Source organism: Carica papaya, chromosome 6, assembly GCF_054855325.1.
Source record: "Carica papaya isolate Zhongbai chromosome 6, ASM5485532v1, whole genome shotgun sequence".
Classification (NCBI taxonomy): domain Eukaryota; kingdom Viridiplantae; phylum Streptophyta; class Magnoliopsida; order Brassicales; family Caricaceae; genus Carica; species Carica papaya.
In genome coordinates this window covers 4,705,035-4,726,884 of record NC_142314.1, presented here as the reverse complement: position 1 = coordinate 4,726,884, position 21,850 = coordinate 4,705,035, and the positions used below count along the sequence as shown (strand labels likewise).

The 21,850-nt window shown below is 34.6% G+C and overlaps 3 protein-coding genes across 7 annotated transcripts in view; 2 read left to right on the top strand and 1 right to left on the bottom strand.

Annotated features, from left to right (window-relative positions):
- TOP3A (topoisomerase 3alpha) overlaps positions 1-8,126 on the bottom strand; it is a 56,179-nt gene extending 48,053 nt beyond the window's left edge. For 2 of the 3 annotated variants that reach the window (XM_088206281.1, XM_088206282.1), the window contains exons 1-11: positions 7,740-8,125; positions 7,433-7,611; positions 7,268-7,340; positions 6,895-7,017; positions 6,662-6,783; positions 6,503-6,575; positions 6,284-6,403; positions 4,929-5,012; positions 1,736-1,915; positions 1,475-1,603; positions 500-574 (exon numbers count right to left, since the gene is read on the bottom strand). In XM_088206281.1, coding sequence (XP_088062407.1) covers positions 500-574; positions 1,475-1,603; positions 1,736-1,915; positions 4,929-5,012; positions 6,284-6,403; positions 6,503-6,575; positions 6,662-6,783; positions 6,895-7,017; positions 7,268-7,340; positions 7,433-7,611; positions 7,740-8,036 — 1,455 coding nt within the window. In that variant the 5' untranslated portion in view covers positions 8,037-8,125. Of the gene's footprint in view, positions 1-499; positions 575-1,474; positions 1,604-1,735; positions 1,916-4,928; positions 5,013-6,283; positions 6,404-6,502; positions 6,576-6,661; positions 6,784-6,894; positions 7,018-7,267; positions 7,341-7,432; positions 7,612-7,739 lie in introns of all 3 variants that reach the window. The other variant, XM_088206283.1, reaches the window with a different exon arrangement.
- A 2,146-nt stretch (positions 8,127-10,272) lies between these two features.
- Positions 10,273-14,427, top strand: LOC110816460 (F-box family protein). The gene is made up of 2 exons (XM_022044664.2): positions 10,273-12,768; positions 13,904-14,427. Exons 1-2 carry the CDS (start codon positions 10,907-10,909, stop codon positions 13,917-13,919), a joined length of 1,878 nt encoding a protein of 625 aa, XP_021900356.1. The 5' UTR covers positions 10,273-10,906; the 3' UTR covers positions 13,920-14,427.
- An 875-nt stretch (positions 14,428-15,302) lies between these two features.
- Positions 15,303-21,784, top strand: FCLY (farnesylcysteine lyase). 3 transcript variants are annotated; one of them, XM_022044825.2, is made up of 6 exons: positions 15,304-15,990; positions 16,284-16,457; positions 19,718-20,077; positions 20,219-20,394; positions 20,905-21,140; positions 21,557-21,784. In XM_022044825.2, exons 1-6 carry the CDS (start codon positions 15,481-15,483, stop codon positions 21,643-21,645), a joined length of 1,545 nt encoding a protein of 514 aa, XP_021900517.2. In that variant the 5' UTR covers positions 15,304-15,480; the 3' UTR covers positions 21,646-21,784. The 3 variants fall into 3 exon arrangements, with proteins under 3 accessions (XP_088062412.1, XP_021900517.2, XP_088062411.1); XM_088206285.1 differs by having other exon boundaries at positions 21,496-21,711; XM_088206286.1 differs by lacking the exon at positions 20,905-21,140 and having other exon boundaries at positions 15,303-15,990.
- The last annotated feature ends 66 nt before the right edge of the window (positions 21,785-21,850 follow it).

Genomic DNA, 21,850 nt, shown 5'->3' with positions numbered 1-21,850 from the left:
AAGGATTGGCGTTTGTCACAAAAATGCCAAGGAGAAGTGTTGAACATCTGGCATTTTAGTTCCAGTAATGAAGACTTTTTCAAAATTCAGCAGATAAAATCATTTTGAATATTAGTTACAAGAGATAAATTATTTCAAATTAGTTTTATATTTATTCAAATAAAAATTATCAGATAATAATTTTTCAAAATCTTAATTATTATCTTTAAATTTTTTAATTATAACAACTTAGGAATTTGGTACTAAAAAATAGGAGATTAGTTTATCCTTTTTTTATATAAATGAGTATTCTGAAATGAATATAATAAAACAATTTTTCTTCCCAAAATTTTCTTCTTGGATTACTGTCAACCTTTCTTGCTTTTTAAAACCAACAGACATAATACTCCTTCTAGAACTAAAAATCTCTAATCTAGTATAAACGAGCACAAACTCTCTTAGACATCAAACTATGTGTGTGTTTGCACATAAATGGAAAATAAATTGATCAGTAGCAAACCTGTTGTCCTCTTTCATACTTTGGGATCATTGAACCTCCCCATGATTCAAAGCGATAGACATCTAGGTAATTTTTCTAGTCATTCAAAACAAAACAAGTCAAATATCAACATAATCACAGTTTAAAAAAGAATGAGATAAAAATTCTTTTAGACAAAACAAGACATTTATGTTTATCACCAAAATGTATACTGGCACTGATCTCCCAGAAATATGAGAAGGAAATAGATAGGACGTTGTACAACTATGGATTTCTGAGTAAATGAACGTGAATTCAAAGAAGGCAAATAACAGGCTCAAAGGGATGTTGCTTAATCAGCTTCCAACACAGACATGTACCAACTTCCATAGCCAATTAATCTCTGTATCAAGAAAACTCACGCCAGATAAAAAATGCGTTGGTTACCAACATATATAATCAATAAGAGATCTTTACCAGTATTTTATTATTATGGTTCCCTTTTAGGTCTGTGCAGGTAAAGAGCAAGTAGAGTTCCATTCTTGAAAAAACAACGAAATTTCAGTAACTTTGTTATTCTTTGTTGGCCATCTTTATAACACTCTCTACCCTTTCCCCAATAATTCATGAAAATATAGATAAAAGAATGCACAACCAATTAACCAACTGCAACTCTTAATTTTTCTTCATCAAAGTTAATCGTGTATCACAACTTCGTATCAAGAATAAAAGAGATTAATAAAAATGATCAAGTTAATTGTCTGAAGGAAAAACTTCTGGGTTATCATTACTGCTAGCTCCAGACTGAAAATTGCCTGTGTTTAATCTGTTAGAAATACATTTGAAAAACATAACCACCCAGAGTTCTTAAGCTTGTGTCAGCTCCAGTTGCTCAAAACATATATCAAAAATCCCAGCATCGAACGATGAGAATAAAATCTATTTCCTATTCAGATTCCATGACATTAGTGCAACAAATAACCAACCAAATTGGAAAAGAAAATTTTGTGAACTTACAGCTAATATCACTCTCCCAGACGCAGAAAACCATTCACCAGCAATATTAATTTCAACAGTCGTTTCAGCCCCAACTGCTGGCTGAGAAACACATGCTAGGAAATGGCGAACAACCAGCTCATACACATTCTGGGAAGAAAAGGAAGTAATTAAATCACCAGGAAAAATGGTAAACATAATCCTTCACCAGGACCAGATAACAATTTGAAGAGCCTCTGGTCACAAGCAAAATTTCATTAGAGTTTTGAAGGTAATACTTACATGGTGTTCCCTACTCCATCGAGATTCGCCGCTAGAGAATTTTGTTGGGTGAATGGGTGGATGGGCCTTGTCATCATGACCACCACTTCCAGGATTTCTCCAAAGTTCTTCCCCCGGGTCCAACAAACGTTGTGCATATGGTCCCCACACAGGATGAGCTGTTTGTTCCTCCACCATGGCCTAAATTAAACAAAACATTAATGACCAACAATTTAAATAAAATTACCCATAACAGATAAACATAATAAATTTTTTTCTTAATTATTACAGAGTAAGTTATTAACACCTTTTCAGTAGTGACTGTGTAGATGTGATAATTGGTGAACAATATAAAATTTCAGGTCAGGGTCCAAAGAAAGAACCTTCAAACACAAAGGATAAAGGAAAATCTGGAACATAAATCAAAAAAATTAGCAACAATAGCACCCCAATACATTCTTGGAACTTTCCAAAAAATGATGAAAGACATTTGTTGCCTTCAAAAAATTGTGTACGAGGTGCAACCATGCACAAACAAGTCTGAGATTATGTATCTGAATAAGGCATATGACAGCAAAGACAGAAATCAAAGGATAAAAATGATCATGTTAATAACAACAATATGTTAGCAGGATACTCTTAACATCCATTTCCTTAAAAAAAGGATATTCTTAACATTCCTATTACAAAAGGCAATCAAGAGGCGGTGGAAGAATATTCATTAAAGAAATTTAAAATCAATTTCCATCTCAAAGCAAAAGTCAATTCATCTACCACAAAGAATATAAAATGGAAAACATGGAAGATGAAAAAAAAACTGAAAGAAAAAAAATGCCAACCAACAATTACAATTAGAATGTAAGCAGAACCGCAAGATACGAAATCCAGAACACAATCTCATATTGTTAAGCACTCAGTCATAAACATCAGTATAATTTTATTCCTCAACAGCCTCCTTAACAATAGACTGCCACCTGGCCATTTATGTAGCTCCTAGATATCATATTATTTTAAAATACTAAATAGGAAAATAACAATTCAATATGGATCAAACAACAATAATAAACCCTTAGAGATATACTAACCCTATATTAAATATAAACATGTTCATAGAATGGTATTGCATCGTTCCTTCTCGCCTCAAACGGACTCAATTTGAAAGTGAATGCCTAAACATAGTCATCAAGCAATTATTGTTCCATGACAGAAAACTCCTCTTTGATGTCAATTAAATGTTTGAATCTAGAAAATCCTTCCATTTCATAAGGACTCCCTGAAGACATCCATTAATAAGGGTAACATACTCATTATCTAAAACATTTCCAATCATCTACTGGTTGTGGTACAAATGACAAAGCTTTAGGAATTTGAGAGCTAGCAGAAATATTAGTAGGCAAAGCAGAAGGCTCAAAATTGCCTTGATTAGGAAACAAATTTCCTATAGTGAACACTCAATTTGCATTCCTACCACTAAGCAAATCAAAGCACTAGGTCCAAGTTTTCTCATGGCAGAATTAGGGCCTAGGGGCTCAAGCATGTAACTTCCCAGAATGGGGATATAACCTTTTAGATTGGGAAGATAATGCTCAGGTTGACTGCTTAAAAAAGCACCAAACAAAACTCTTTAGCCCTATAATGCATATCAGCAAACTTTTCTTGGAGAGAAAAGTATTATTAATGGAGAGAGAAAAGAAGTACAAATGAAGAGAGCAGACATCCTCAAAAGCCTCCAAGAAGAATAAGAGGAGAAAATGTGCGAAGCAAATAAAAGTCAATGCAAAACTGCAACTCGGTTCTTTTGTAACAAGATCAAAGAGACATATCCAGAACACCCATGAATCTTGGCCCACAAAGAAGCCAAGAAAGTCAATCCACCCCCAAAAAGTAAAAGAAGGGACGTAGCAATCCTTGAAGATTCTAGCATTATGCTCCAATTACAAAACCAATAAGCCAGCAAAAAGAGAACCTCTCCAAAAGAATTTAGATTCCTTCTTCACCCAATTCCAGACGAATTCAGAAATTAGTTGAGAGTAGGGGCAGATACCCACATACCATTAAAAGTAAAAAAAAAAGACGAAAAAAAAAAAAAAAGCCTAGTCCAACAATTATAAGCCACATGACAATGTCTGAAAAAGTAACTGAATCATCCTAAAGCACATACTACATATCCAGAGAGACAGAGAGCATGATTGTGCCTGCCATACCAACAAAAATAGATGCCCGATCAAGTGCATCAACAACCTTATTCTAAACACCTGGATAGTGCTTAAGAATAAAAGTGTATTTCATAAGGAATTCTACCAACTTAGCATGGCAACAGTTCAGCTTACTTCAGCAATACAAGTAAAATCTTCAACAGCAAACAAACTTCATTTCATAGATGAATTACCTCTGTTGGCCAACATACAACATCTCACTAAAAAATGTTTTCTTTTAATATTATCTCACTAAAAAATATTTTCTTTTAATATTCTCTCACTAAAAAATGTTATTTGTCATCCATCTTGTCCCAACACTCTTATCCCTCTTCAGGCATTACGAGCAACTTAAAATAACTTATCAGCATATGTGATGCCTTAACCCTATATTGGATTGAGAGAAATGGAGAAGAAAGCATGAAATCATACTTCCACTTCTTTGGATTAAAAAAATGAAAAAAAAAATGACTAAGCACAAGGAAAGTATAGTTAGTATCCCTTAAAATTTATTTTTTCGCATTCCCCTACTTGAGAAGATGGCGCTAGTGGGAAAGGAGTTAAAATTTATAATGATAAATTCTTTATTTTACCCTTCAATATCTAATTTGCTATTCTATTAATAGAGTACATTCAAAATATAACTACTAATCATTTCTTTTCATTTACACGTCAAAAACAAACCAAATATCATAACAATCTTTTCTTTCCCCTTACTTTCTCCATTTTTAGTAACCCAAACAAAGAAAATATGGTTTCTTTTGTTTCTTTTAAACTCTTCTTTCTTTTTCCTTACTTTCCTCCCATTAGACGAGTTTCAGATATCTTTTCCTTATCTGTAAGAATGCCCCTGTAGCTGAAAGGATCCATTTAAATTATCGTAACTTCAAACAACCAACAAAGAATTGTGATAGAACTAAATCCCTTTTTATTAAAAGAAAAGAACTTTCTTGAAGAGAAATAGAATGTATAAATTGTCGAGAATGATATCAGTGGTTGGAGACGAAGTTACTACTAACACGCAAATCAGTCCTACTAGAAAAGCAGTCAGTCTCTGTACGTGGATAACTGATGAAACCAGCTTGATACAGATCTTCTGCGACCTACACAATAAAATGTGCAGAGAAAAGGAAAAAGAGTTAGTTTCAAGATAGATGTATGTAATTATAAAAACTCACATGGCCATTCATTGACCGTAAAATAGAAGTTACAGCAATAATAAAATAATGAAGTAGATCATGGAAACATTGAGCAGGGCAAGCTATAAAATAGAATTCTTGTGCACTCTTTGCAGAACAATGAGATTAAGAAGGTGTTCCAGGTTACTCATTACTTACAACTACCTGAACCAAATAAACTTATGTCATAAACTAAAACAGATGCTTACAAACACTTGTTTATTAATTTCTTATAAACACTTGGTTATTTACGTGCTTATAAGCATATTTCAAGCCAACAAATATCAGCACCTTCATCCTACCTTTCACATACTAGCTTGAAGTTCTTATTCTTTTAGCACGTCCAATACTTATTTGTCATATTCATTTCTTTTACCAAAATACTAAAATTGCTTACTATGAAAAAAAAAAAAAAAAAAAAAAGCAATTTTAACCAAACATGAGACTATCCAATTTTTAATAGCTACACGAGTGCTTTCAGTTACTTGTAAACAACTAGATTTGTAAGCATATTTCTTTAGGAAAGCCAAACAAACTCTAAGCAAGTAGAAAGAATAAATGGCATGACCAAACAATTTTAAGAAATATCCCCATACTTAGCAAAATTTCAAATAATCTTGTAAAATAAGTAATTGGATTACTAATTATCCTAAAAGTTTAACCTAACAAGAAAGAGCTCAATCTATTATACTCTTAGCATGCATTCTCAAATGCAGCTCGTTAGGCTGGAAGTTTAAATCAAGGACAAGCTGGAGATCCCTTATACTAAAATCATCAACATTTTAAGCTGATAGAAAATTGCCAAATTCCATTATTTATACTCTTAACAAAATTGCCTCAAAAAAAAGTAATCAGGCAGCCATCAAGACTACTCAGAACAGAAAGGGATGTCAAAGTAGTAAGGCAGGGACCAAACAAAATGTATTGGAAACTGCATTCAATGAAGCACAGAGCTTCAAAGATGTCAGAAATGACTTCATATAAGCAGTAAGAAATGAGGGTGCATATGCACCCTTCCAGAGTTGTCATTCAAAGGTGAAAAAACATTGTGTACATTAACTCTGATATGAAGCAAATGAATCATGAGTCACACTTCACAAACTTGTTCTGTGAGCAAATATGAAATACACTAAAAAAGGAAAGATCAGATTAAAAAAAATTAAATATGCATTGTAACACGGAACAGAAGTACACACCTTCATGGTCTGTTCAGAACTCATCCGAAAGTATCTTGAAGCACGTTTCTCAAGTTCAATGGTACTTAAAGGATAGGGAGGATACTTGAACCTTTCCTTGGGCTGTGGAACATTTGTAACCTGAATAGTATCCAGAATCATAAGGGCTGAACACTTAATTGAAGTTTTACCATTACGATTAGAATTTTTCTCAAGCACACAATTTTCACTTTTACTTACTGTTGCAGTTGGCTCCTGAACACACATCTCATATATTATAACAGCACAAGTATGATCAAATAGATGTCCTCGCCTGAAAATAAAAAATTATTTGAATATAATCTATTTTTACTTTTAATTTGAATGAGAAAACATTAGTATTGAATCTTTGCAGTTTACATCCAATTAAAAGTAGCAAGGCCTTCATCTGATTGGTGAGAACAGTTAATTGTCCAAAACTCTTCTGGCTCATGTGATTGTATCTCCCAGTATCGCTCCACAACAAAGCCAAGTGTTGGGAACTGCAGAGGAAAATAAACTACAATGAAAAACACATAAATGATGTATATCCATCTGCAATATACAAATAGATTATATCAATTACATTTGATTCTGACAGCTTTTTATCATACCTGGCAAGGACCATAACTTAGAACAAGATTTCTTTCATCTGGAGCAGAATCAATAACAAACTTGTCTCTTAACAGCATAGTTTGAAACCTAGTGAAAGAAGCACCAATCCGGAGATCTATCTCCTACGAAAATAACAAATAAACAATCAATTTTATTACTGGGTCGACAACGAAATGTTAATACAGCAAGCAGCAATCACTCAGTGTTAAAGGAAACATGTCTTTAGAGATAATGACCAAATGCATGAGCAAGTGGAAACAATAATTTCAAATCCAAACAAGTGTAGGATGAGGTGAAAATCTTATAAACAAACTCCACGGAGACGGTAAGGGAAATAGTAGACTCCTGCCTGAGTTAGCAGAAGATACTCACTTGCCTAGCATCTACTGCATCAGCAAACCATTGATTAGGATCTTTAAGATTCTGGGCTGCTTCATGGATTTCCCTGGAATTCCAGAACCCGATTTTGTAATGATTAATCCCAAAAAAACAACCAGAATGAGCAACCCTAGAAAGAAAGCCTTGTTCCTCGTTCACCTGGCAATTAGTGCAGAGAAATGAGCCCTTCGCACAGTAAGATTACGGTTCACCCCTCTGCAAACTTCTATAACCTCGAAAGCTATGTTCTCTCCTTCCCTATCGCAATCAAGCCACAGAACAAGCCAATCACATCTCCTAGCTTCCTCCTCTAAAGTCCTCTTAATGTCCTTCTTGTCCTAAGTCATCAAAACCCAAAACTAACTTCAAAAAGCAAAAATAGGCGCAAGTTTCTGCTTGGTAATGTATATAGACATGTAGATACGCATAGGGAAAAATAAGAGATACGAAGTGATTTCCGGGATACCTCAGGGACGGATTTGAGAACGGGAGCATGGTAGAGGTCGGCGGGGTCGCATGAATGCCATTTGCGGAAACGCTCATGGAATTCGAGCTCCATGAGATGGCCGGTGACGGAGGTCATGAACATGTTACAGAGCTGGCCCTGGATGGAGTAACTGAACTCGAAGATCTTGTTGTACCGCGACCGCCCCTCTCGCGTCCGGAGGCCCCGATTGCCGGAAAGGATGCCGGCAACCGACTTCGCTACCGACGGCTTCTCCGCAACACTCAGTACGTTTATTGCGCGCCCGCCCCGAGACATTGTCGCTCGCAATCAGCTCCGTGTCTGCCACTCGGAATTCTTCGTCTTCGGCCCCATGGATGCGGGTTTTGAGAGAGGAATTCATTGGCGAGGGAAGGGTATTTCCCGCGCATCGAGAGGAGATATTCAAACTTGAAATTACCATTTTACCCTCACGGACAATTTTCTTTGCTCTACCACGTTAGGATCCAATGAGATTATTTGCAACAATTAATCGCTTTTTTTTTTTTTTTGTACAATTGTTGAGATTAATGGCAGAATTAGTTTGTCATATAAAATATGGCCCGACCCGTATTTATTTTTGGGTTTAAATTAAGATATTTAGGTTTTAAATCTTACCAATTACAAAATTAATATATATTACTTTCAATTCAAAATAAGAATATATATATATGATCTCCTCCCTTGTTAAGCGATACCAATCAATACAATTAATAGATATTGTAAAATTTGTCTTGTATACTAAAAGAAAAAAAATACAATCACATTTTTTATTCAGTTATGCTAACTGATGCAACTAAATAATATTATAAATGTTATTTTTTATCAGTTTATCTCTAAATTTATTCGTATATATTAGTTTTAGTTATACTTTTAATTTATATAGTCATACTAGTTGATGTAACTAAATAATATTATAAATGTTATTTTTTTATTAATTTATCTCTAAACTTATTCGTATATATTAGTTTTAGTTATATTTTTAATTTATTTAATCATATCATATGACATATTGAATAATATTTTTGCTATGATGCCCCAATTTATTTGTCAACGTTAATTCTCATTATACCTCAAATTCCTCAAACTTTTTTTTATTATTTGCAGTTTGATTTTTTTTTTTTTACTTTTTATTTTGTTCGGCTATTGAAAATAAGAAAAAAATTATATGTTAATTATTGATGTGTGTTAATAAATAAGATATATAATTTTTTAATATATTAATATTTTTTGAATTTTCTTTTATTCTATATATATTAATATAAAATAAATAAATTTATCAATACAAAATTTGATGTATCGATTTTGTTGGTGCGTAAAAAATAATTTATAATTATACGAGTTTTGAATAAATATTTTTAACAATCTAATTTTCACAACAAAAAAAAAAAAACATAATAGAAATATGGAGTTTAAGAAAATATGTTTTTAAATATATATATATATATATATTACTATTCTAGTTATTTTTATAAAATGCAATAAATTTTATTTTTTTAAAAATTATAATATTTTATTAAATATCTTTATTTTTAAAAAATTTATAATATTTTTTAATATATTTTATTACATTCGTGTAATATTTTTTTCAATATTTTCGCCGCCCTACAATATAAATGCCAAACGGAACTCCAATTGTGATAAAATAATATTAATAAGAACTACTTTCTTTTATTTATGTGTATACGTATAATTTATGCAATAAAATATATAAATTAAATTACATATAAATACTCCATTAAGCATATAAATATTAAAAAAAAAAGTGTTGATAACTAAAGTAAGATGTGACATTAATTTATGACTTTATTATATTATTATAAATGTAGAAATATATAATGAACAATTAAAAATATGTAAACTTTGTAATTTTTAAAAGTGAATAAAATGAAAAGACTAGGATCAGAATTTGTGAGAAAAATCAACACTCTTTTGTTCTAAAATGGGGCCCCACTTTAATTATCAAACCACAAGATCTCAAGAATAATTTGACTAACTACAGTGACAATAATGTGAACTTCCTTCTCTTTAGACTTTAGTGGCTAGCCTTCTTTCTAGTTCACTTTCAATATTGGTTGGCTTCCCCCATTACAAATCATCCACTACGTGCGCCTCCACCTACCCTTCGCTGTTCCTACCTGTTAGATTCTAACACGTGGCCTTTTAATCACATTAATGGTTGATCTATGTATATTTATTTAGTTAAGAAATTACAAATTTTAATTGTAAATAAATTCCCGAAAAAGGAAAAATATGCGTCTAATTTTTCATTTAAATAAATAATCTCAAAAAATGTATTACTAGTTAGCAAATATTACGTAATAAATTAAGTTTGATTAATGATATATTTAAAAATTTTCGTGTTAAAATTTAATATGATGTATTAAAATAAAATAAAATAAAAAATTAATACGACGTAGGATTAAGTAGTGGGTACGCCCGTACTCGATTACTGATTTTTTTTTTTTTTTTTTTTTTTTGGGGTAAACATAAAACAGGACAAGGTGATTTTTTACCTTACCCGCCGGTCTCTCGTCCTGCTCAGTCTCCTCTTGCCATTTTCCCTTTGTCATCATTCCCTCGAGACTCGACTCGAGAAGTGAGAGAGCAAATACTTTTGGATTTTGATTAATGGCGATGACTTAGACTACGCTCCAGATCCTATCTCTCTTTCATACCGCCAGCTCTCTTTCTCTCCTTCTTCCCCTCTTTGTGTATATATGTGGATGTTTATTATATGTATTCTCTCTCTCTCTCTCTCTCTCGTTTATGCGTGCTTGATAGATGCGGGAACTTGAGAATCTGAAACAAAGACGATTCCATTTTTAAGCACCTGAATCGGCTCTACTTTTTTTTCTTTGAACAATTTGGCTTTGGGCTCTTATCGTTTGCATGGAGTATTGGAGAATTTCAGCAGATGAGTCGTCTTCCAGGTCTGATTACGCTCAGGTTGCTCTCGTTGATTTGAAGAGGAAGGGTTCTCGTTAGTTTCCGGTTTTATGCAATCTTTTTCAATTCTGGTTATTATCGATGTTTTCTCTGCGGTTATGGATTCATAGTTTTTGTATATGGTGAAGTGAGCTGTCTTTGTTTCTACATAGGGAAAATATAGATTTCTAGTTCAATTTCTAGAAATTTTTAGAAGAAGCATGTTATCAGAATCTTTTTGTTCAAGTTTTCTTCTTGCTTTGCCCGACGACATAGTTGCTATTATATCCCGATCTCTTTCGTTAAGGGATTTATGTAATCTCAGCCTATGCTGCCGGAGTCTATGTGCCCTTGTGAACTCTGAAAAGGTTTGGCTCTCTCAATGTGAAACCGTAGGAATTGTTCCAAATAAGGACCTTATTGAATGGCGAAAGGGTGTCTCGTCCTACAGGGCTCTTTGTCGATTTCTTCTTAGTGTTAAACCATTAATAGGGATTTGGGTTCACCAAAATCCCGAACTTGGGAATGTAGTATATGTAATGCCTGGTTTTGTTTCGGTTGTTGGGTGCCGGATAATCCCACAAGAGCTTGGTCCATTGGGAATTGATGATGGCCCCATCCTGTGGGCACCTGTGTTTGAAATTATTGGTGATTTTGATGGTGCAACCACATTTTTTCTTCATGGAAGAGATAAAGGATATGACTACTTTTATCCTGGTTCTGTGAAGGCTATTGAGAAGAATTGCAATGTCTTACTGCTTGAAGTTGAACCAAAGCAACAGAGGAATGGGGGGAAGTTGATGCATGGTAAAAGCTATGTTAATCTGTTGGATAGTGAGACATCAAAAAAGATTTGTAGGTCAGATAGCGGATTGTCAAGGTCACAAAGGGTATTAGGACAAAATGAGGCTACAGTACCTTTCAGCAGGTTAGGTTTTAGTGACAGAAGAAAGTTACTTGAGCTTGTCACTAAGCAAGTTCGGTTAAAGGTTCCTGACACAGCAATGGGGCCACTCTTTCCTCATTTGAGGGATAATGCAGACAACTTTTGGAAAGATATGGTGCTCTTGTTGCAAAGAAGATTGGCGCTACTACAAATGTACAAGCATGGTAATGATTGCATTAATGGGAATCCAGGTCAGGACGAACCTGGGCTGCCTTCTGATCCTACACAATTGGAACTCAGTATGATAAGAAAGAGTTTTGATTATTTGAGTAATTCTGGTAATTCCCCCAATGGAGATGATTGTCAGACACAGAGCACCAAGATGAAAACTCTTGGTGATTACTTAAGAAGTAGCATCAAACAATTCCTAGGAAAGTCTGTATCTAGCCGGGGAATTTTAAAGAATAGTTCTTCTAGCAGTGAGAGTAGGCAGGCACTACTCCATGAATTTTTGATGTCAGGTGATACGGCAGGGCTTACATTGCACGCCTCTACTACAAAGTTATCTTCATATCGAGCATGGCCTAACATGCATGACACTCGTTTTGCCCTTTACAAGTTGCCAATGCATGTCCCAAAAGAAGACCAGGTGTATGCTGGGTTATGGGGAGGGACTTTTGGTTGGCCACCTGGGAGGCCTACAGAAGACAAGCCCGGGAAGGCTCTATTCTTTCTTTTGCTCTCTTATGATGAATCCCAGGGGCAAAGGTTTCTGATTGCAACCAAAATATTGGAAGGTACTCATTATGTTCTGCACCCAAATGGGTCAGCAATGTTCATAGTGAATATTGATGAACCTTCCCAAGAGCCATTTCCCTGGGACACTGATGCAGACTCAATTCCTGTGATTGTTGAACATGCTTTCAATGGGGAGGGCATTGCAAATGGCTATGGTTTCAGATATCCTGGCTCAAAACCTGGTTCTCTCTTTGTTATTCAAAATGGTCTACTTGTCTTCATTTGGAAGGAATCAAGGTCAGTCTTGACCCTGCAGAGACTTAATTTGGAAGAGCTTTTGAAGAAAGGCGAACAAGTGCCTCCTTTACCTCCAGTTGCCAACTTTTCATATTTAACAAAGTCATACTCAAATGTGTTTGCTGGTTTCTCCAATGCGTCAACTTGTTTGTCTTCAGCAAGGTTTGTATTACCACCTAAATGGATGCTCATATTGTTATCTTTCCTCTTCTCACTCCAATTTGGTTCATATATTGATTGCTTAATATGTCATAGTTTCTCTAGAATTGGTTCATTAACATGAACTATCTTTTTGGTAGTTATTGGTTTAGCTTACTCTGTTAAGGCAATGTGGATATCATGTGGGATAGGCTTAGGTGTTTTACGGCTATTTTAAGAGATATGAGAACACAGAGGCATCTGGCAGGGGCTGATCACAAGTATTTTGTACATGAAATCTCATTTGTTATCTCCAGTTGCTTCTAAAAAATTACAAACTTCCTAAAGATATAACCACAGAAATAAAAATTTACTGTGTAGAAAATATATAAAATCCATAATGTATGCCTCTGCCTTCCCTGTTATCTAAAAAAAAAAGTCACTTTAATCTTATTTACTGTAGGCTAGTTTGTTTCATCATAACTCATGAAATTAGATGGGACTAAGATATGTCGAGTAGATTATAGATCCAAATAGGCCTGGTGGCTATGCTTATGATGTCTAATACTAACAAAGTTTGAACTCAGGAAATTGTGAGATTAGTAATAATTGATCCATAAATAGTGTTCTTCTTGTTTATGTTCTTGGTATAACATCCTCGCCACCTTGCATTTGCTTTTGCATAGTAGCTGTTGTTTGTCTTTTTGTTATAGTTTTGAGAGGTATAAATCTATTTAATGTTTGACCGGAATTTATGGATAATTTCTTGTTTGATATAGTTCCTCTCTTTTTTTCCATACTTCATGGGAGCATATTACATTGCAAATCAGATGAATTAATTTATAACCATAAATCCAGTTTGTCCACCAAACGTGGGCCTTTGTTTGCCTCATTTGTGCAAATATTTAAATGTTATATGAGATGGAGACGTGTCCCTGTTTCATGTCTATTAGGTGCCTCACTGGTGGCATTTCCAATAATATGGAAAGAAATGGATATCCACATGTTACAAGTAGGATTTTCGACCTTTATTCTTCCAAGTTTCTTCTGTTGGATAGCTACTTTCTATTTATTGAATTCTGCCTTGATGGATTTACATTGTTAAATTTCCATTTCTTTAACCGTCTAAGACTTATTCCATTTTTTTTTTCATCTACAGGCAAAAGCTTGCTTAGGCTGATTTCTTGATGGTTAAAATGACAGCTCTAAAAGTTCCTGTTGCAAAGCTATTACTCCAAACTCTTGTATTACTTTTGGAACTTGTTACCTGCTTCAGATGGTTTGAGAGTAATGGATCAATTAACCATGTTCTTAGTGATGGATTGTGTCCCACTTAAAGCACATGAAGGTTGAGGTAACTTCTTTTGTACTTGTAACTATGTGTTGATGGAACCTAGAACCTAGATATTCATATGATAACAAGCCTCATCAAAGAAGCATCCCCATCAAAGGTACCTTTAATAGCTCAGTGAGGTTTTTTTACATGAGAAAAAGCACACATACGGTCGTACAAAATTTGTAATAAACAATTACCTGTGCATTTGAGTTAAGGAATTTGGTATTTCAGATTATTTTTCTGGCGTATCACATAGTATTTTATTATTATTATTTTCATTTGGAGTCCTTTGGATATTGGATAAACATGTATTAGTTAATATATTGATTTGAAGGGTGCAATCTTTATTTTTGTTTGTTGTTAGATTCTATGGTACCTGTGTATCAAAACTAAAGATATAAAACAAAAGCATGGTGTAGCTAGGGATTAGGTGTTATCATATTCCCTTCTGTGTTTCGCTGAGATTAAACTTAGGATGCCCTGTTAAAATTGGATCAGTTGATGGCCGCATATGGAGTACAGTGTTCCCTACGGCACGGAAACTCGATCGGAGATGAGAAAGACAGGTAATGGTGAGTGGTGCCTGTGGTTATGGCAAGACAGAATGGGTTCAGAGTTGTTCTATTAAATTGAGATTACAGAGTTTGTATTGGAGTATAATAACTGATATCAAACTTGTCCAGCATATAATGAGTTTTTGAACTCAAGTTCCCATTTAAATTGGGTGAGTCTTGTTTTCTTACCCAATTATTTTCACTTTATCATACAACTAAAATATATGTGAAAAATATTGTTTACAAAACTATAAAATATGATTTTTAGCCGTTACTTTCTGATTTAGTAATTTTGATTTGAAGATATTGTTTTTATTTCTTTTTATCCTCTAGTATTATTAGTGTACGCATACAATGTATATACGCATAATGCATGTATTCAGTGTCAATGCGTAAAGTACATACACATAATGCATATAAAATATAATTTAAAAAATAAAAATAAAAAAAGTATAAATCATACTAAGAGACACTGAGAGATTAAAGATGTTAATCCACAGAAACATCTAAGTAATTTTAATTAGAAACACTAAACCAGGTTTGATATCGTGAAAAGATAGGGATTAAATTGAAAATAACATGAAAAGATTGGTTAATTTGAGAATTTTAAAGTTGAGAATTTAACCAATTAAAAAAATAACTATATATATATATATATTCATCGGGAGATGTTAAAGGATAGTTCTGAAAATAAAAAAAATTGAATATTTGAAACGTAAACCGTTTTCTAAAACCAGATAATATGAGCTAAGCTCCATGTCAGTCAACTCAACTACCTCTCCTTCAATGGCAATTTAGATTGAAGCAGACAGGAGGAGGAGCAGAGAGAAACACCTGAAAGCTAACATGTTTTCATTTACTAAGACTACGCTAACTCTACTAGCTATCGTCTTCCTCGCATATCCACTCTCCTCTCTCAGCGATGCCGCTACTCCACCCACCGTCTGCATCATCGGCAGCGGAATCGGGGGCTCTTCTCTCGCTCACTTTATCAGGAAATACTCTAATTCAACCGTCCCCCGGATTCAGATGTTCGAGCGCAACGACGTCGTAGGGGGACGTATGGCTACGGTCTCGGTCTCCGGCGACACGTTCGAGGCTGGCGCGTCCATTCTCCATCCCAAGAACTACCACGCTCTCGACTTCACCAAGCTCCTTAATCTCAAAGTCAAACGCCCGCCTTCTTCGGAGGATTCGCTGTCTCTTGGAATTTGGAACGGGAAAAAGTTTATCTTCAAGACCATTAGTGTTAATTCCAAGGCTCCGCTGGTACAAAAGATCGTTTCATTTGCGAATTCTCTCTACTTGTTTCTTCGATATGGATTCTCGCTTCTTAAAATGGGTAGCTTTGTTGAGGTATGCTTTTCACTTCTCTTCTTCTCCTACTCCCTTTTTTTTTTTTTCCTTTTCTGCTTGTTTTTAGTTGATGAATCGGCGTCACTCTTTGTTTGGTGCCATTGATTGACATTTTTGAACTACTTATTTTTTGTCGCTAATCTTGAGGGAAAGGGAAGTAACTCTGAAACTAATTCTACGTTGACCGTTCTCTCTCTCTCTCTCTCTCTCTCTCTCTCTCTCTCTCTCTCTCTCTTCCTTGTGTCTTTTGATCTCCTTGGATGCCGCAGTTCTGACGTATTACTGTGGTGCAGAATACTGTTGACAAGTTCTTAAGGTATTACGAGAACTTTGAAACAAGACCTGCTTTTGAGACTGTTGATGAGATGCTTAAATGGGCTGGTTTGTACAATCTCACAAGAAGGACTCTGCAAGAGGAATTGGTTGATGCCAAGTTGTCGCCCTTGTTGATAGAAGAACTTGTCACTGTAAGAATCCTTAGTCTTTAATAAGTTTCCTTGTGCTACGGCAATCCCGTGCCAGTTTTTCTCATTGCGACTTTTTCTTTCTATTGAAGATAAAGATCCAATAATGTACTTTTTTTTTTTATCAAATACTCTGGATACAGTTAATGTTGAAACTCACAAGTAAACTAAAAATGCTGTTAAAATTGTGGAGCTGTAATTGTAATAGTTGTGGACAGTGCCGAATTAAAAGGGTTGATGGGTATATCTTCAAGAACCCAAAAAAAAAAAAAAAAACTTGTGACCTCAGTATTTATGTGATGACTCCTCTTGGGATGAAACTTCATGCATAACATAGTAAATTTACCTGGGTCTCCACACTATTAATACTGTGAAGAGCACGTGGTTTGTTCCAAGCAGCTCAACGAAATCACCTCTTTTTAGATTACCTAGGAGGGGATTAAGCTATTGAAAACTAGAATCAGGCTGTGAAACGCTACCAAAGGTGGTTGGTTAAGTGTTAAAGGTTTTGAGGGCAAACAGGTTAGATAATTTTCAATTCAAGGGGATTAGATCTTCCAGTTCATATCTGCCAAGACATATGAGAATTACTAATGGATAATGATGCAGAACAAATAGTGTAAGTGCTACATTGTTTAAGGATAGTGTAGGAATAAGAGGGATAAAAGTCAGGAAACAGAAGTAATAGGTGTAGACTCGAGGAAATTGTGACCAATATGAAAAATTCATGAAAAATAGAACAATAGTGTAGGCGAGATAAAACAAGAACTATATAAGAAAATATAATAGAGATAGCAGAGAACCAAACCTAACACAAGAAGGCCTTAATTCATTATTGCCTATTGTCCGCTACGGTTTATAGTTAAAGGCCTTCATGCTGGTAATATTATAGGGAAAATATTGCAACAACCAAGGGAAAATTAAAAACTCCTAATTCCTAATAATACTTAAAATTGCCTAGACAAGCTAAATAAATTAAAGATACTAATAATCATAGTAATTAGACATATCTCTTGTAGCACTATAACTATTTAAATGGTTTAATTTCTTATTCTAAATAATTTTCCCCCACTTAGTTAAAATCCCACTTCAAATTTTGAAGTGATCAAGAACCAGCAACGACAAGGGCAGAAAATGCATTTCAAACACTCCAAAAATTTGCGATTTCAGATACTTGTAATCTCCATAAGAAACTAGTAGTTGATCACCAAAATTTTAGATTCTTGAAGACGAGGTAAAACATCACATTGAGAAAAAATTCTCTCAACATAATCAACATGGAGCGACTTTCATATAAGAAAAGAGGTTGGTGCATATTTCAAGAAAAAAAGAAAAAAAAAAAAGAAAAGAGGCTGGTTTTGAGAAAAGCCAGTATTGGTGATTTCAAGAAATGGTGATTTCTTGGAGAGTCCTTCTATCTCAATCTTGTGGTTCAGTCCTCTATGGCCATCAGATTTCCTTGGAAACACATTTGAAAGAAGAAAGCTTTGCCACATTTATATTATTTGCTTGGAAAGTGATATGGAGGAAAATTCTTACCTTGGACAAGTTAGACAACAAGGTTAAATCATAGTTAATGGTGGCCCCAAAAACTTGTGGTTGTTTTGAATTCCGTTCTCTCTTTCGTAAACCTTTCTTGGTATTCAGCGGCTTTGTAGTAGATGAAATCTGCGTTCGGGATGTTATTTTTGTTGGCAAGGAGAGGAAGAATCTCATCCGTTGGTCACTATGTGGGTCGTGGAACCTATTTGAAGGGAAATGGGAAAGTCAATCATCTCCTAAGAAGGTAACTAAAGAGATTTGAGATGTTGTTCGACTGAAGGTTGTGATGCAGCCCAACTGTGTGAGGTCAAAGTTAAAACTAGTATGATGGAAAAGAGAAAGAGAAGGAAGTATTGAGAAGATGCCTAGTCAAGGAATTTGAGATAGAAGGAACTGAGAGAAAAATTAACATGTAAACCTGTCTCCACCCAAATTGAGCAAAATCACAAACTATGAAAGACAAATGAAGATCTAGATGTAGATAGAGAGATCTATCAGAGACTTGTAGGAAATTTATATATCTTGTTCGTATAAAACTAGACATTGCATGTGCCATGAGCATGGTTAGCCAATTTGTGCATAATCAAAGAGAGGCTCGTCTTCATGCAGTTTACAGGATACTATATTACCTAAATGCTAATCATGGAAAAGGAATTCCAGTTAAAAGGAACACCAGATTAGTCCTTGAGGCATACATTGATGCAACTTATGCAGGCTTACTAGTTGATAGATGCTATTATGGGTTATTATATTTTTCTTGAAGGCAATTCTGTGATCTAGTGGAGTAAGAAACCTAATTTAGTCAGTCCATCAAATGAAAAGGTAAAGTTCAAGGCTTTGCCAGAGGGAGTTTGTGAGTTATTATTGTCCAAGATTATTTTTGAAGAATTAAGGATCCTAAGAGAAAAGCCAATGAAATTATTTGCAAAAACAAGTCTGCCATTGGCTAACTTGTGTAACATGATAGAACAAAACATATTAGAATGGATAGTCATTTCATAAAGGAAAAGCTAGATTGTTATTTGATTTGTATTTCATATGTCTCGGCTATTGGTCAACTTGCAAATGTAATGGTTCTACAGCATCAACCAAATGGGATTTTTCATAAAGGAAAAGAATCAAAAGAATAGGCCAAATGGGCTTTTTCTTATTCTGCATCAACCAAGTTTTCAGTTTAATTGGGGTTAGGTAATGGTTCAACTGCTTTTAGAGAGCATTTGTGAACTTGAAGACCCTTATGGAAGGAATTCCTAAATATTGGGTCTTTCTTCGGCCCTTTTGTGCATTAGCTTGCCATCAGGTTGGGACTCCTAACTTCTTATGGTTATGGCCAAGGCAACTTGTCGAGCAAGTAATTTGTTTAAACTGGTCTCTTTTATTTTTTGCAAGAAAAAGAAAATTGGAGCAGAATGAGAAGTGAATATTTTTTTCTGAATATTTAAGAGCCGCCTGAAACAGAGAGATTTTAGATGACCAAGGAAGACCAAGGAAGTATTTCTTTATGTTTTTATTCTTACGTTTTAGTATTGTCCTGTTCTACATTAGCATGGAGACAACAAAGTCCATTTTCTGTTGCAACCAGCCATTATGTGCATTCTTACTCATTGGCCATGAAGAACCAAAACTCCTGCATATATCTCGAAGAAAGTTTTATAACTAGGAAATCTTATATAAATTCTTTGAAAAATCAGTTACAAACATGACTGCCATTCATTGATCAGGTCATTACAAGAATCAATTACGGCCAAAGTACATGCATCAGTGGACTTGCTGGTGCAGTTTCCCTGGCAGGATCTGGTGGAGGATTATGGTCTGTTGAAGGAGGAAACTGGCAGATGGCTGCAGGATTGATTAATCAATCAGATGTTACATTGCACCTCAATGAGGAAATTAAATCTGTCTCTTACCTGGGAGACTATTATGAAATAAACTCCACAAGAGGAAGCAGTTACACTTGTAATGTCACAGTGGTAGCTACACCACTGGATGAAGTAAATATTCAATTTTTTCCTCCTATTTCAGTTCCTGAGAGGAAATTACAGCATACACATGCAACATTTGTGAGGGGCCTCTTAAATCCAGTAAATATTCTAGCACCTTCTGATTTGATAGTTCAGTTAGATTATCATCCATAAGTACATCCTTGGTAGGATCCTTTCATTGTGTTCCTATTATATCTGCCCTCCTGCCTGGTGATTTATAGTTTTCTTTTTCTGTGAAAGGAATATTTTGGTGTAACTTCTGTTTCTGACATTCCCGAACTGGTCGGAACAATCGAGGATCCTGAGCTTCCATTCTCGAGCATTTCAGTTCTCAAGCAATATGATGAGAAAGATATGACTTACAAAGTTTTTTCTCGCAAACCATTGTCAGACATATTACTTGATAGCATCTTCAGGTAATAATTTCAAAGCAGCCATCGGTATGATTTCCTGTATGTTGAATCCCTTCAAATTTATTTTTATCGAGCCTTCTACCATGCACAAATGCCTAGCACCAGTGATCAAGATCAGTTATTGAAATAGCTAATCGGTAAGTTTTGAAGGGTTGATATACTTATGGAGAGTTTGGGCACCTTTTATATGGATATGGTTGTGGTTGTAGTTCTTACTCTTAGATTTACCAAGGTCTTTATGGGCAAGGAAAATCCATCTGCCCCCTTAATTTTTTTATCTCTGCTTGTTCGGACCCCTTTCTGGTGGGTGGTTTGTTGCAAGAGAAGCCAAGATTTGGAGAACCACTCCTTTACATATTTCTTTTTAGTTTTTGGTCCTGTTCTTTTCATATTTTTTTTTCTTTCCTCTATTGGAGCCATGCCCCACGGAAGGACTCACTCAACCTTGAACCTTTCTGCATATATAAACCTTGGTCTCTATGCTGATTATTGTTAATTTTTTGTCACTTATAGTGTGAGGGTTGAAACAATACGAATAGACTGGGGTGCTTATCCTCATTACCATGCTCCAGAAATTTTTTCACCATTTATTTTGGACGGCCGGAACTTGTACTACATCGATGCTTTTGAAAATGCGGCTAGCACCATGGAGACAAGTGCTGTAGCGGCTGAGAATGTAGCACGACTGCTTCTGTCAAGATTTTTCGGCAAGAGTTCCTCAAGTTCATTGGAATTGAATAGTTATAAAGGTGGACATGAACTGCATTCGGATTTATAATTGAGAATAATAATCAAGAAATGCATGTCCCAATGCTTTCATCATTGCATTTGAGTTGCACAAACTGCCAATAAAAGGAATATAAAAAGTTTCATATCCTACCGGTTGATTTTGTGCTTTCAAGAGTTCATCAGTTGATTTTTTTGTTAGAAAGTATATTTTAGTTAATTTAGACTCCTGTTTTCGTTGTTGGTATGGTGCTTTCAAGAGTTATATTATATCGTATCTCTTTTGTGAATTATTTTGGGATGTTGAGATTTTGTTTTGATTTCCTTTTTCATATTCATCTATATTTTTTTTAGTTTTTCTTTTCATCTAACTTGTAGGGAGTTTTATATTTTTGTTATGTCATATAACCTGAGTGATGATGGGGGGAAAAAACAACAGGTGGTATGGCACAACACACCTTGAGCAGGGTGAGGACGCAATCTTTTCATCCATCAAGTGGGGTGAGTATGCAATTTTTCATTTATTAGAGATATGAAGCGTTTGTAGGCATATAACTTAATAAAATAACTGAATACTTACATATCTATACAAAATTTGTTATTAAGCACAAGATATATGTATACACACATATTTACGTGCATACACACCATGATTTATTAAATTAAACTTATAATATTTTCTATCAATTATTATTATAATAATAATAGTTATTTTCAAAATTCTTTTTATGCA